This window comes from Lepidochelys olivacea, assembly GCF_965140295.1.
Source record: "Lepidochelys olivacea isolate rLepOli2 genome assembly, chromosome: 3".
In the NCBI taxonomy this organism is placed as follows: domain Eukaryota; kingdom Metazoa; phylum Chordata; order Testudines; family Cheloniidae; genus Lepidochelys; species Lepidochelys olivacea.
Window position 1 is genome coordinate 16,478,087 of NC_140413.1, and position 16,384 is coordinate 16,494,470.

General features: G+C 41.7%; 1 protein-coding gene across 1 annotated transcript in view; it reads left to right on the forward strand.

Moving 5' to 3' along the window:
- The window catches only part of CD2AP (CD2 associated protein), a 160,506-nt gene that overhangs the window by 71,836 nt on the left and 72,286 nt on the right, over positions 1-16,384 (forward strand). Inside the window, exon 3 of the mRNA XM_084624761.1 lies at positions 4,860-5,013. Coding sequence (XP_084480887.1) covers positions 4,860-5,013 — 154 coding nt within the window. The remainder of the gene's footprint in view (positions 1-4,859; positions 5,014-16,384) is intronic.

Consider the following 16,384-nt stretch of genomic DNA (forward strand, 5'->3'; position numbering starts at 1 on the left):
GTTGATTTTAGCTCCCTGTAAGCCAACCCTGTAAGCCGTGTCGTCAGTCGCCCTTCCCTGCGTCAGAGCAATGGCAAACAATCGTGCATCTGAGTTGAGAGTGCTGTCCAGAGCAGTCACAATGGAGCACTCTGGAATAGCTCCCGGAGGCCAATACCGTCGAATTGTGTCCACAGTACCCCAAATTCGACCCAGCAAGGCCGATTTAAGCGCTAATCCACTTGTCAGGGGTGGAGTAAGGAAATTGATTTTAAGAGCCCTTTAAGTCGAAATAAAGGGCTTCATCGTGTGGACAGGTGCAGGTTTACATCGATTTAACGCTGCTAAATTCGACCTAAAGTCCTAGTGTAGACCAGGGCTTAGTAACCTTTTCAATTTCTCTGGCATAGGAAACTGGTTTGGTTCAGGGAGCCCTAACTCTCCTGTTTGGAATCCTAATAATTTTTGTATGTTTTCAGTTACTTTCCTGTTGTATCCAAAATTGTGTCAGGCATGCTACACAGATAGCTGCCCCAAACCAGAGTGCTAATTTTATGATTTTAAATATCACCGATGAACAAAGAGATAAAGAACGATTGATATGTGGAACCCAGTAATTGTTGGTCATTGCGTAGCTTGACCAAAAGGAGGGATTGTGAAAGTAGAATGAATCATATTGAAATTATAATTCATTAAAGAAATGCTGCTTGAAAGGTTTGTTGAAATATAGTTGTCAAGAAGAGAAACATTAAGGCGTGTGAGACAATGGGTTCTCAAACTAATTAACTTAGAGCTCCTACTGAGCTAGGAGATTGGTAAACGTTTGTATGCAAATAAGATATGTATGTATATTTGTCAGTTTCTGCTTCCTTTTATCTCCTATGTTAAATTGGCTTTGGCTTATCTGTATAAATAAGTTAGCTTGAGCTTTTGAGGGGGCTCACATATATCTGGGTGCATTGGCAAAGCGCTTTGCTAATAAACAGAGTGGTCTGACAAATTCAGTGAGTCTTGAATCTGACTTTGACACAGGTTTAATACTGGTTTCAGAGTAACAGCCGTGTTAGTCTGTATTCGCAAAAAGAAAAGGAGTACTTGTGGCACCTTAGAGACTAACCAATTTATTTGAGCATAAGCTTTTGTGAGCTACAGCTCACTTCATCGGATGCATACTGTGGAAAGTGTAGAAGATCTTATTATATACGCACAAAGCATGAAAAAATACCTCCTCCCACCCCACTCTCCTGCTGGTAATAGCTTATCTAAAGTGACCACTCTCCTTACAATGTGTATGATAATCAAGGTGGGCCATTTTCAGCACAAATCCAGGGTTTAACAAGAATGTCGGGGTGGGGGAGGAAAAAACAAGGGGAAATAGGGTACCTTGCATAATGACTAAGCCACTCCCAGTCTCTATTCAAGCCTAAGTTAATTGTATCCAATTTGCAAATGAATTCCAATTCAGCAGTTTCTCGCTGGAGTCTGGATTTGAAGTTTTTTTGTTGTAAAATAGCGACTTTCATGATAGAGATCTTGTAGGTGTCTGTCTCTGTTTGAGGGGTTGGAGGAAATGCAGTTGTATCGCAGAGCTTGGCTGTAGACGATGGATCGTGTGGTGTGGTCAGGGTGAAAGCTGGAGGCATGTAGGTAGGAATAGCAGTCAGTAGGTTTCCGGTATAGGGTGGTGTTTATGTGACCATCGTTTATTAGCACTGTAGTGTCCAGGAAGTGGATCTCGTGTGTGGATTGGACCAGGCTGAGGTTGATGGTGGGATGGAAATTGTTGAAATCATGGTGGAATTCCTCAAGGGCTTCTTTTCCAAAGAAAAGAACAAAGAATGTTACGCCATTGTGTATGCTCTGGAGAAGCTGCGCCCATATATTTGGGGACGGCGGTTCCATCTGCAGACTGACCACGTTGCACTGAAGTGGCTTCACGCAGTCAGAGACTAACAAACAACTTCTTCTGTGGAGTTTAGCTCTTCAAGACTTTAATTTTGAAATACAACGCATTTCAGGAGCCTCTAACAAAGTGGCTGATGCACTCTCCTGGGAAGGTTTCCCAGAATCAGCTGGGTAAAAATGTCCCTGCATTCTAAGTCGTTGTAGTCCTTGAAATGTAAAAAGTACTGTATAGTTCTTCATGTAATTATTATTAAAATTAGAGGTGCATGTATCTTATTAATTCTGTTTCCTAAACCTCCAGGAAGAAATCCCAGCCGGTGTGGATCCGACCTGAACCAGGCTGGCCAGCACCATCTGTGATTTGGGGGGCATGCGATAAATGAACGGGGGGGGGGAGGGAGAGGGTAGCTCCCTTTTATGGACCCAGCCAACCAGTTAGCTGTAAAATCCTTCTTTCTAGCTGTTCTCTACTTGCTTTAGCTGTAAAGGGTTAAAAAGTCCACTAGGTAAAGAAAAGAAAGTGGGCACCTGACCAAAAGAGCCAATGGGAAGGCTAAAACTTTTTAAAATTGGGAAATAAACTTTCCCTTTGTCGGTTGTTCTCTCTGGGCTGCCGGGACATGGAGCAGCCATGCTATAAGCAGGAATGCTGTGTAAGGTTTGAACCAGGTATGAAAAGTTATTTTCCATACCTAGGAGGAGTCATTGGGCTAGGGAATGTTTAGTTAGACACAATCAGGTTTATTTTTTATTTTGGTTTGTGGATCTCCTCTGTGCTAATCCCAGATGCTTTTGTTTGCTTGTAACCTTTAAGCTGAACCCCCAAGAAAGCTATTTTGGGTGCTTGATTTTTTGGAATTGCTCTTTTAAAATCTAGAGGAACTTTATTTAAAAGAATAAAATACTACCTCAAATTTAGAGATTTCTGATTCTGATATGGCATGGTTTGGAAATTACAGTTCTTCTGTTAAGACTACTTTTCATTCATAGAGTATCAGATTCTGCACAGATGTTCAGAAATTGCATGTATGCTGGAAACAGAGAGGTTCTAGTGATAAAGGTGGGGATATTTCAGATATTTTCTTTCTTTTTGTTTTTTAATAAAATTTACCTTTTTTAAGAACAGGATTGGATTTTTGTTGTCCTAAGATGTTTGTGCATATGCCGTTTGATTAGCTGGGAGCAACAGCTAATTTCCTTTTTCTTCTTTCTCAGCTCTTTCCCTGGGGAGGGGAGGAGGTTTAAAGGACTTGAGGGTACCCCACAGGGAGGAATTCCCAAGTGCTTCTTCCTGGATCCAAGGGTGGTGGTGTGTGTGTTTTTTTTTTTTCTCTTTTTGTTTTTTTGCATTTGGGTGGTGGCAGCGTTTACCAAGCCAAGGTCAGAGAAAAGCTGTAACCCTGGGAGTTTAGTACAAGCCTGGAGTGGCAAGTATTATTTTTTAGAATCCTTGCGGGCCCCTACTTTCTGCACTTGGAGTGTCAGAGTGAGGATTCAGCCTTGACAGTAGCTACTGCTGAATAGGCAGGCAGGCAAACAGGAGGGTTCACAGAATAGGGCAGGGAGCTTTTACCCACAAAAAAAATTATGAGCATTGATTTCAGTTTGATTTTTGTGAATAACGCTTCCAACAGGAAGTGAAGAGAGTCTCCTTGATGTGAAAGCCGTGTCCTTTTCATATTATCCCTGGAGAGCCTCAGTGTCTCTCCATCTGAGTAGCTCTGCTGGATTTTCATGACATGGAAGTCTGCATATATTTCCAGCTGGATCTGTGTGTAATGTGTTTAGTGAAATAGTATTTCAATATATAAACAAGACTCATGCCCCCATTTAAGGATTCAACTGATATCACTTAGTAAATAAGTGTGCATTGCTTCAACTATTTTTCTGTTATTTTAAGTACTACATCTAATTCTACAGCACTGGTTGCTGAATTCAGTAGTGGAGGTGATAACCATTCAGTGACCATTCAGTGCTGATGTTATATGCAAGAGTTTCTCTTTATATTTTCTAGTAGCTTGTCAGGAACTACTGAGCATGTAATAAACTTTCAGGGTGCATATTTACTTTATTCAAAGTAGTAATTCTTTTTACAAATGAAAGCACTATAGTGTTTAAGTGATCTGATTCACTGGATTAATTGCTGAAAAAATTGAGTCTCTTCTGTCAAAAAATGTTAGTTCTTATTTATAGAGCTCTCTTGTGCCATCAGATTAGGCCTATGGCTTCACTGCAGGGCTGTTTCCAAATTAGATCTTAAACATTTTATATCTGGTAGGAACTTGGCAATCTAAATGTTCAGAGAATCTATGCAGAAACATGCTTATATTAGCTCATCTTCTCTTTCCTCCTGTTTATTTTATACGTTGCATCTTGTCATTAACCAAGACTGTAAGTTCTTTGGGGCAGGGACTCTCTCTCTTATTGAATGGTTTATAAAATACCCTGCAGCATGGGTCCATGATTGAGGACTATAGGAACTGCTATAATATAAATGGTAAAAAGAATAGGTGATACTGAAAATATTTTAAAAATCTTCTTCTTCACAATTTACATTGAAATACTGACAAAGCACAAATATGTTGTAATGCAGCTTTTATATTGATTTTCCCAGATTTCAGTGCATGCAGTTGTTTTTGTATAGAGATTGGAGTAGTTGACCAGAATTCAGGACACCTGGTTTCTTTTCCTGCTTCTGGACTCTCTGGGTACCTCAGTTTACCTATCTGTTAATTCCATACAACATCTAACTTACAAGGGTGTAGGGAGGATTCATGTTAAAAGTATCTTGAGATGCTTGGATGACAGATGATGTATAACTGGAAAGTGTTTTATCCGTTACACCATGGAAAATGAGTACTTGAGTCTACAATAGACTAGGGAATGTCTCAGAAGGAATCCTATGATCTTTCAGCTAACTTAAATTACCCCTCAGTTTTGTAAATCTGTTCTGCCTTCTCTTTTTTTTTTACCAGGAAGTTAAGAAGGACCCTGAACCTAAGGATGATGGTTTGCCAATCAAGAGGGAGAGGCATGGAACTGTAGCAAGCCTTGTGCAGCGCATGAGCACCTACGGTCTTCCAGCAGGAGGATTTCAACCCCATCCTCAATCCAAAAGCTTCAAAAAGAGTATGTAGCACCCCCTTTCCTTGCATTATATAAGGTACCTAAGATCAATGGCTTATAATACTTGTTTCCTCACCACTTTTACTCAGTGTTGCTTGAAATTTTTTTTTTAGGGCCTATGGAGACCTGGGTGATGGGTGGGGCACTCCACTGCAGTCACTGTAGGTTTATATCTGAGCAGAACTTGGCCCTCTGACTTCATTGTGGTTCCATGGATGTAGCTGTGCTATATTGAGGACTGTATCGGAACTGCAAACTATCACTTTAAGAGTCGGGTGGTGGGAGGAGGAGGAGGGGAGTGACAGGTTTCATGGTCCTGCTCACCAGCTAGAGCGCTCTGTAGGGAAGGCGTACCCTAGTCAAATTCTGCCTGCAGATATGTGCAAAACGTTTATATTGCATTCTGTAGAAGCCCTGTGCACTTGCATCTGAGAGCAGAGTTTGGCCCACTGTAAAATGCAGAAGTTACAGAATGTTTTGTTCACCATAAAATTCCACCGAAGAAAGGACTTTGCTGTTCTGCCATTTTGCAGTTCTCTGGTGAAGCTCTGAGTGCAGCAACATAATACCTGGAGTGCAGGGTGGTTCACTGGCATTGTCGGGTGGTGGTCATCCTGCATCTTTTAGGCCATTTTGAACACTGAACACTATGATCTCTTATCTGCAGAAGGAGGCAGGAGAAATCAGCCAAATTTGTGATGTCATCTCCTTTGTTAGAGGGTCAGTTCTGTCTGAGCAATCAAAAATTCATTTTCCTATCTCGAGTAAAGGAAACATGTCTGTTCAGTGGAGCTCTTAGCTCGATTTTCTTTTAATATTTTATGTACCTTGTCCTGCGTTGAGTGGTACTAAAAATCATTTTTATGGCATTGTGAGTTTGCATAGTGCTGTACAAACAGTTATGTTCCCAGTTATGTTCCCTTTCCTAAAGAATTTATAATCTAAGATAGAAGAGACAAATGCAAGACATTCGTCAGCAGTTAAGTTAGGGGAGGGTGCAAGTATTAGACGTCAGATATGATTAATATCTGCTTTCCTGGTCCATTGAGCATCTGTTCCAAGAACACTTTGGAAAGTAAGGTTAAAACTGCTTTCAATAGAACCCTAATGCATTTCTAGATCTGTACAACCTTGAGATGCTTCCAGAGGCTTGACTCTCAGCATAATGAAGGGAGAGTGCCTTACAAAGCGTGAGACGTTTATGAGAGATAATTTAGATCAGAAGGAAATGTTTATAGCTGTTTCCATAGTAGCCAGCATAGAGCCTGTTGTTCTTGACCAGACTCCAAAATCCTTGCTGGAAGTGCTGTTGTATCCTGGAAATCTTTTTAGAGAAGCTCTGTCTCACATCCTGAAGTCTCTGAGAATTCCAGGCTTCTGCTGATACTTAAGAAATGTTTCTAGGGTCATTTCTTTTGAGAATCCAAGGTTTTCTGACAGGATAGCAGATTGTCACTCTCTGGTTCATTCAGATTTCTTCTGTTTGGTAAAATTGCTAAATCCTGCATCTCCTCAACTGACACCTCTTTGAAGACTCATTGAAGAGTGTTCTCTCTCTCAAGAAGTCTAAGGAGGCCTTTTTCTGATAGTAAAGGAGACCACAGGGTTCTCTGTGGTACAGATGTGACTTCATCTTGTGACTTCATATCCCTTGGGTTGTAGACACTGTCTCCTGTGCTAATTAACTCAAGCCGAGTAGTATTACATGGCAAAACTCCTTTCTCCTTTCACTCTAGCATGCATTCTATCAAATTGCAAGTAATCCCAAAAACTAATTTGTGGGCAGAACACTTAATCTCAGTCCGTTTCCCCCCTGATTTTGGAGAATTTTTCAGATGGTTTAATATGAGGTGTCATTCGAGGTAGTTTTGGAACAAATTGAAAAACTCAACAGTAATAAGTCACCAGGGCCAGTTGGTATTCACCCAAGGGTTCTGAAGGAACTCAAATATGAAATTGCAGAACTACTAACTGTAGTCTGTACCCTATCATTTAAATCAACTTCTGTACCAAATGACTGGAGGATAACTAATGTGACGCCAACTTTTATAAAGGGCTCCAGAGATGATCCCGGCAATTACAGGCCAGTAAGCCCGACTTCAGTACCAGGCAAATTGGTTGAAACTATAGTAAAGAACAAAGTTGTCAGACACATAGATGAACATCATTTGTTGGGACATTACATTGTTTTTGTAAAGAGAAATCATGCCTCACCAATCTACTGGAATTCTTTGAGGGGGTCAACAAGCGTGTGGACAAGAGGGAATCTAGTGGGTATAGTGTACTTAGATTTTCAGAGAGCCTTTGACAAGGTCCTTCTCCAAAGGCTCTTACTCAAAGTAAACTGTCATGGGATAAGAGGGAAGGTCCTTTCATGGATTGGTCACTGGTTAAAAGATAGGAAACAAAGGGTAGGAATAAATGGTCAGTTCTCAGAATGGAGAGAGGTAAATAGTTCTGTCCTTCAGGGGTCTATACTGGGACAAGTCCTGTTCAGCATATTCATAAATGATCTGGAAAAAGGGGTAAGCAGTGAGGTAGCAACATTTTCAGATGATTCAAAACTATGCAGTCTGCTTGGGACTTAACTATCTTGAGAAGAGCTACAAAAGCATCTCATAAAACTGGGTGACGGGCCAACAAAATGGCAGATAAAATTCAGTGTTGATAAATGCAAAGTAATGCACATTGAAAAACATAATCCCAACTGTACATATAAAATGATAGGGTCTAAATTAGCAGTTACCACTCAAGAAAGAGATCTTGGAGTCATTGTGGATAGTTCTCTGAAAACATCCACTCAGTGTGCAGCGGCAGTCAAAAAAGTGAACAGAATGTTGGGAATCATTAAGAAGGTGGTAGGCCCACATCTTGACTACTGTATGCAGATGTGGTCGCCCCATCTCAAAAAAGGTATATTGGAAAAGGTTCAGAAAAGGGCAACAAAAATGAGCAGGGGTATGGAACGGCTGCCATATGAGGAAAGATTAGTAAGACTGGAACTTTTCAGCTTGGAAAAGAGACGACTAAGGGGCGATATGATAGAGGTCTATAAAATCATGACTGGGGTGGAGAAAGTAAATAAGGAAGTGGTGTTTACTCCTTCTCATAACACAAGAACTGGTGGTCACCAAATGAAATTAATAGGCAGCAGGTTTAAAACAGGCAAAAGGAAGTATTTTTTTCACACAATGCGCAGTCAACCTGTGGAACTCCTTACTAGAGAATGTTGTGAAGGCCAAGACTACAACAGAGTTCAAAAAAGAACTAGGTAAGTTCATGGAGGATAGGTTCATCAATGTCTTTTAGCCAGGATGGGTAGGAATGGTGTCCCTAACCTCTATTTGCCAGAAGCTGGGAATGGGTGACAGAGTGGATCACTTGATTACCTTTTCTTTCATTCTCTCTGGGGCACCTGGCATTGGCCACTGTCAGAAGGCAGAATACTGGGCTAGGTGGATCTTTGGTCTGACCCAGTATGGCCATTTTTATGTTCTTATATTTTGTAGTTTTCAAGGCCTCTAGTAGCTTCCACAGATGCTGGGCCTGAAAGAGACAAAAATGTTAGGTTTCTTTTCCACGTTGACTCTTTGACCTCTGTAAGAATTCATCTTCACTTTCTCATCAACTTATCCCATTGCAGGTTTTTGTTTGTGTCTTCTGGGCACAAATGCTGGAGGTTCAGTGCCCTCCTTTTTTGCCTTAACACAACTCTCAAAGGTATTGGCAGCTGAACTTGAAAAGGAAGGTGTCAAGGCTCATTCCCCACTCTGGCAGTATGAGTCCAGAAGGTGGGGGCCCGCAAGGATTCTAAAAATAAATACTTGCCACTCCAGGCTTGTATTAAATTCCCAAGGTTACAGCTTTTCTCTGACCTTGGCTTGGTAAACACTGCCACCACCCAAGTGAAAAACTGCCTCTTGCAAATCCTGGAAAAAGTCACTTGGGAAGATTTCCCTGGGGCCCCTCAGCTTTTCCACCCCTCCCTTGTGGAAGCAGAGAAAGAAAACAAACAAACCCAGCTGTTGCCACCAGCTAATTGAAAAACACAGGCACAGACCTTTTAAAATACAAAACTAATCAGGTTCTTAAACGTAAATTTTATTTAAAAAAAAAAAAGAAGAAAGGAAACATCTGGAAAATCAGGCTATTGCTAGATTTTTATAGAGTAACTGAAAAGGGGTTAAACACCAGGAATGGCTCCCAGGGGTCCAGCTTTACATTACAAAAGAAAACAAACAAAAATACCTGAGCTTAGCACAGAGGAAATCCACAAGCCGAAATAAAGAAACAAACCTGATCGCATCTATCTAAACATTCCCTGTCCCAATGAATCCTTCTAGGTATGGGAGATGATTTTTCATACCTGGTCCAAACTTTATACTACATTCCTGCTGCCCCTGTCTCTTCAGCCAAGAGAGAAGAACAGAGGGACAAAGGGAAAGCTTTTTTCCCATTTTAAAAAGTTCTAGCCTTCCATTGGCTCTTTTGGTCAGGTGCCCACTCCCTTTACTTTACCTGGGGGACTTTTTTAAGCCTTTACAGGTAAAGCAAGCAGAGAACAGACATCAAGAGGGACTTTATAGCTAACTGGACAGCTGGGTGTCCATAAAAGGGAGCTTTCCCACTCCCCTTCATTTATCACGGAGGGGCATTCTCATTACCCATAGAGGAAGCAGTGGTTCATTCGGGCAAGGCTGTTTTGCTATAATCTGGGCCTTGAGCAGAGGTGAAGATTTATTGGATGCTCATGGCTGCATTGCAAGATTAAGAGCTTATTAATTGCTGTCTCAGAACATGTCTGGTAGGACTACTGATCCAGTGGTTGGGGGAAGGCAGTAGATGTGATATGCCTTGATGTTAGTAAGGCTTTTTGGCACAGTTCCGCATGACATTCTCAGAAGTAAACTAGGGAAATGTCTAGATGAAATTACTGTAGGGTGGATACACAAATGTAAAGACCATACTCAGAGTAGTTGTCAATGGGTTGCTGTCAAATTGGGAGGGCTTATCTAGTGGGCTCCCACAGGGGTCATTCCTGGGTCCAGTACTCTTCAATATATATTCATTAATGAGTTGGATAGTGGAGTGGAGAGTGTGCTTATAAAATTTTCAGATGACACCAAACTTGGAGGGGTTGCAAGCACCTGGGAGAACAGATTTAAAATTCAGAATGACCTGGACAAATTGGAGAATTGGTCTGTGTTCAACATGATGAAATTCAATAAAGACTAGTGCAGAATACTTCACTTAAGATGGAAATAACTAACTAGGTGGCAGTACTGCTGTAAAGGATCTGGGGGTTATAGTGGACCATAAACTGAATATGAGTTGTCAGTGTCATGCAGCTGCAAAAAAAGCTAATATGATTCTGGGATGTGCGACGGGGTGCTCCACTCCACTAGGATGGCACCTCCTCCTGGTCACTCTCAGGAATAGCTCGTCAGGTCAACACCCCTTCCTGTGGTTGCATGCAGTCTCTCCGCTTCTCTCTCTGGGTCTGCAGCCCTTCTCTCACTTCACAAACTTCTGCTGCTTCTTCGTGAATCATCCCTCTATGCGTTTTCCCCTTCTGGGGTATTGAAGAATTCAGTCAGTCATCCTAAGCAGTCTTCCCATTCACTGACGCATAGTGCCAACACCTCAGTGGCTGGCAGGGGAACCCGGGCCTTCCTTCTACTCTGGGATCCTCTAGCAAGTAGTCAAGGGCCTGTTCCCTCTTAGGTAAAGGCAGTAAGACCTGAGTCCTATGCTACCTTCCTGGCTTCCCCCCTCTCTGGGTTTCTGGCCCAAACACGCCTCCCTTCTCCTAGGAAGTGACTGCAGAGTTTCCCAGCAGCCCCCTTTCAGCTTCCAGTTTTCTGTCGTTGTAAAGCCCAGCTCAGATCAGTCCTCGCCAGCTGGGCTCCCTCACTCAGTCTGGGGATTCGGCTGACCAAGTTTTTTATATTACACTGACTGACCAAGAGAATATGAATTCATAAAATGTTAATATACTGTTGGCCTGTGAACTGGCAATGCCTCCTTAGAAGTGGGTCAGCACATATGTGTAGAAATTGCACTGAAAAGCTTGTTTACTTGTCTTCTCCATGACATATTTGGTGCAACTTCTATTCAATAAAACAGAGGACCAGCCTGTGATGTAATCATTCTAGGTTTCCACAGATTATCTGGGAAGTCTCTTACTAAGACTGTGAAATAACAAAATTGGCAATCCATGTATTTCCATTTCTTGCTCCTTCCACTGTTAAAGAAATCCAGAGAACACCCAATTTGTTGTCTGCTAAGTTTAAACAGCTGTAGAGATGCTATAGCATTCTTCTTGGATCCCATGATCTCTGTGAACTGATGAATCTAAAATTTATGGTTTCTGCAGGGTTTGTCCTTGAACCAACAATCATCTGTATTGTGAGATTGTGCCTCTAGCAAAAGCACAGGTTTATTTTAGTGTTGTCTGTATTGTGCTTTCTGCCTAGCCCTCGGTTTATTTATTGCATAGGTTACATGATACTCTTTCCGCTCCCTGACATCTTTAGTAGCTGTCTCAAATGATACTACAATTTCTTGTGCATATTTTAGGGTCAAATTAGCTTCAGTCAGTAGATGGTTTTTGTATTGCTTCATTTTGTGTACCACATGCTAACCAGTCCCTTAATGCATCACTTAAACTATCAATGCTCTGTTAATTTCCTTAATCCAGCCAGATATTCAGAAATTTTCATTTTCTTTTTGGTTCCATATACAAAAATGAACATAATCTCAAGTTATTAGTGGCTTTAGGGGTGGGTGATTTTGTAGAATTTCCACACTCGGTGTTTTCTCTGGATTCAATAGGAGCTTTTAACTATGCAGCAGGTTATAAATTGAAGTCTTTGATACACTCTGTGAAATGGACACTCTCTTCTCATCCGTTTTTACTGTTAACTGTAATATACAATTCCAATCTCTATGTAGGTGGGCCAGTCCTTTACTGAGCTATCAAACAAGTCCATTTTCCCCAAATAGCTAGGAAGTTTTAACCTTTTTTTCCCTCAAAATCAGCAGTCTACTCAGTTGAAGTGGCACCAGGCTGAAGTTTCCTTTCTGTTTCCCTAGCCCTCTGCAGTCACTCTGTTTCATTTGTATTGCTGCATCAGGATTCCATCTTCAATGCCAATTGTTGTTTGGGAAAGTAACTTGATGTCACAAAACTTTGCGAACGTCAGGCAGGTTCTTCAGCATGAGAGGCCAGAACAGCACTAAATAACTGCTAAGAGTTAAAAACTCAAAACTTTCTTTTATCACAGTGATTTCCAGCACAGACAATTTTGCTTGTTCCATTAAAGAACTGTACGTTACTGCAACAGGGAGGCCTGGGACTAGCTAGCCTTGTTCAGTCAGCCCTGCCTGTGCCATAATTAGCTGCCCTGTCCCCCCTGGAAGAGCTGGACTAATTGGGGTCAGATGATAGCCTGATAAACACCTGGGCCTAATAAGGTCTGAGAAAACCCAGTTTGGGAGGAAGAACTACAGAGAGCTAACTGGGCTTCTGTGGACAGCCCTAAAGCAGGGTTTAGGGGACTCCAGGGAAGCAGCTTGGGAGTCTTTGCTATATTCCAAAGTGCGGAGACTCACAGAAGGCAGGCTGAAGAGGAGCCCAAGTGGGGCAAAAGTAACTTTTGGGTTTTTTGGTCTTTTGTTACTCCAAAAGGAGATTGAACTCTGAGAGTGACCCAGCCAGAGGGTTGAGTCACCTGAATCCCTGGGAGAAACAGAAAACCTGGGGGACAGGAAATTGAGGCAGGGAGCACCTGCAGAAGTATGCTTGGCCAGCAAGTGAGAGGCAGGGCAGGCATGACCTGTGACAGTTACTCTCTATATAATTTGACTTTTCCTTATTTTGTCAGCCACCTATGTTGCTATATCCTCTCCTAAAAACTGCTAATACAGAGCTGCTTCTTTGGCAGTTAACTTCCTCCAAGGTGACTGAAGAATACTGTTGTGCACATTCTTCTCCAATGTTACTGAGTGTGGCCATTCTTTAGGACTGTTTCTAATAGCATTGGGACAATATCTCTTATCTATATTTGTAGTCACTAGCGCCTTTATTTAACATTTAAAAAGTCTTTACTTTTTTTGCTTTTAATATCTATTTTAATGTGAAACTGAAGTTATTTTACTATGTATTCTTTGGGGGAGGACTTCTGTGGCTTTTGCAAGAAAGTGCATTCGCTACATATGCGGTGTCTTACCTGGCAAAGTTTCTGAGGTGGGAACATTAATTGAATAACTCTCTGAATGAGCAGAAAAAGAAACAAGAAAGCTAAAACAAAAGTTAAGCTATATGCAGATTTGTGTTGAATGCTCCCATTTCCAGGCTCAGTGTGGCATTTAGCACAGAAATATTTTTCAGCAGCCAGAAACATGGATCCAGCTGTGGCACCTAATGTCTTAAGGCTTTACTGTTTTTATTGCCAGGCTCTTGCCACTAAGAAAGTGCGTGAAGGACTGTGCTGGTTCTTTGTGAAGTTGTTAAAGGAGTGAACGTCATTTAAAAGAGCTCCAGTGTATTTTGACTTTGTATTGCTCTATGATGACGTGGGTTCTCTTCATCAGTACTTCCCTTTCCCCACGGAAGTGAGGTGGCTCTCACAAGGTAATACGTGAAAGACTTCAGATTAAGAGTGGAAATGTATGTTTCCCTGAATGATCAGCAATCTCCTTTTGTTCATGCTTTCTATATTAATCTTAAGTGCCATGTTTACCTTTGACTGCCTTGAGCATCTGAATGAGCTTCTCTCCAGGAGCAGAATATGAATGTTCTGTGTAAGCTTGACAAAGAAGCATTCTTAAGGAAGCTTGGAAACTGGTCTCTTTGAGCACAAGGCAGAAACGTGGTGTAATTTCCTCTTGATTTAGACGTCCTCAAGAAAATTGGTCACGAACTTGAGTCAGCATCTGAGGGAACTTCAGACCCACTTTTGGGACTGCTTCCCTCATGACCTTTTAGAGAAGAAAGATCACTAACTTAGTCCAAAATGTGGCTGACTCAGCAGCATTAGTAAGCCATTGCAGGGCAGATAAAGAGCTCTTTCCTGTGACGAGATCCTGCTTGGGGCCATATTATTAAAAGATGCTCTACTGTGTTGAGTTAAAATATTTTTGAAATTGAGCGAAGTATCATCAAAATTAGTATCTTCCATCCCTGGAAGACTTAATACATGTGAATATTGGGTGTGGCTATAAATTGCTAGAATAAAATCTGTCCATGCCCCTGCAGGGGCTGGATCAGAGGCTGGAGCCAGGTCGGGCCTGTGGCCGGGGTTGCAGGCCTTGCTGCGGTTGGGCTGGAGCAGAGCACAGCTGGGTGGTGATCCCTCCCAACCTCTCATGGGGGCTAACCTGGGCCCCACTCCGCCACCTTCAACGTTCCTTCATGCCCCCTTGAGGGGGCATTCTCCACAGTTTTGGGACCACTGTTCTAGGTGAACCATAATTATGAAATTACATGAAGTACTAGTACATCACCAGAACACCACAAGCTGCTTATGTTCCAATTAGCCTCTCCAACCTGTCCCTTTAAGTGGAGTGGTGGAACCATGTTGCATTTGACCACATATTCAGCCAGTTTTTGAATTCTTGCTGGCCTCTGTTCCTGACCCAAGGAGCCCACAAAGCATGCATAGGCACATCCCTTCCTCCCACAATGTGAGGAAGGGCAACTGGAGCTGCCTGGAAGATAGCAGAGGGGCAGGAGAGGCCAGTGAGGCCCTTTACACTTTCAATATTCAGTAACACAAGAACACTTCTTGATTGGAATGTATGTGGTGGCTTTTTTTGTTTTTTTTTGTAAAACACCCCCTTGCAGTGAACCAAAACCTATTTCTGGCCAGGTGGGTATATTGTCTTGGCAGCAATGGCACAGGATCAGTATGGAAATGGGGCAGATTAGGGAAAATATTTTTAGAAAGTAACCCACAGTATACGGATCTTGAACATATTGCTTGCTGTTTTTCTTATCTATCTTCTGGCTCTTTTAGATTATAAACATGTTTTCCTCTGTATTTGTATGTCCCCTAAGGTGATACATTCTTAATTCTAATTGTGAGTTTGGGGCAGTTCTGTAATCTCAGTGGCAGCTTTTAGATCTTTTCAACTGGTAAAGTGAACTTTAAGGCTTTATTGAAGGCACATAGCTTTTCTCCTCCTGAGATGTAGAACTTGGGGGTAGCCAGTGTAGCAGCTGTGTACTTAAGTAACCAAAAAGCAATGTATATCATGTAAGTAAAGATTGTTGCCCCATGCTTTTTTTATATGTTGTCTTAAATTTTGGCGTCTGTGTTGGGAACTGTCTCTATGTGTTGACAGCACCCAGCAGTAGTTGGGCAGTACTGGAATACAAATAATAATAAAATCATAGAAATGTAGGGCTGGAAGGGACCTCGAGAGGCCTCGAAGGGACCTCATAGTCCATTCCACTCTACTGAGGCAGGACCAAGTATACATAGACAATCCTCGACAGGTGTTTGTCTAACCTGTCCTTAAAAACCTTCTATGATAGGGTTTCCACAATCTTCCTTGGTAACCTATATCAGAATTTAACCACCCTTGTAGTGGGAAAGTTTTCCCCAATATCTAACCTAAATCTCCTTTGCTGCGGATTAATCTTATTATTTGTCCTATCTCAGTGGATATGGAGAAGCACTGATCACCATATAATAGCACTTAAGATCTATGAAGATGCTTATCAGGTCCCTCTTTCAGTCGTCTTTTTCTCAAGACTAATCATGCCCAGTTTTTTAACCTTTCCTCAAAGGTCAGATTTTCTAAACCTGTTGTTTTTGTTGCTCTTCCCTGGACACACACAGCAATTTGTCCACATCTTTTTTTTTTTTTAAAGTGTGGTGCCCAAACCTGGACACGGCACTCCAGCTGAAGCACCAGCAGTGCTGAATAAAGCGGGACAGTTACCTCCTGTATCCTACATACAACACTCCTGTTAATACACCCAGAATAAAAATGTTCATTCAAGATGGAAGTTGCCTTGGAAAGTTTACTATCTGCTTATTAGCTGGAAAACTTCTTCTAGAAGTTCTACTTCTAGTGGGATAAGAAGAAACCATCAAGGCTGCTACAGTAGTGTCATTTCAATATTAATCTGGAAAACTCTAACCTTGTGACGTGTACAGATTTGGCTTGTGGTGCTACTGCAAGCTGCTTGAGCTCTCTCTTACCAGGATGCCATCAGTCCTTTAATATTTGCATAGCCGTGTATCTTTTGTCTGTGAAATATCCTGTAGTGGGTTGCCTTTTCTTCCTAGATTCTTTTTGTGCCACTTAATACTGATTGATTAAATGATAGGCTTCATATCCTGATTTACATGCTGGAACTGGG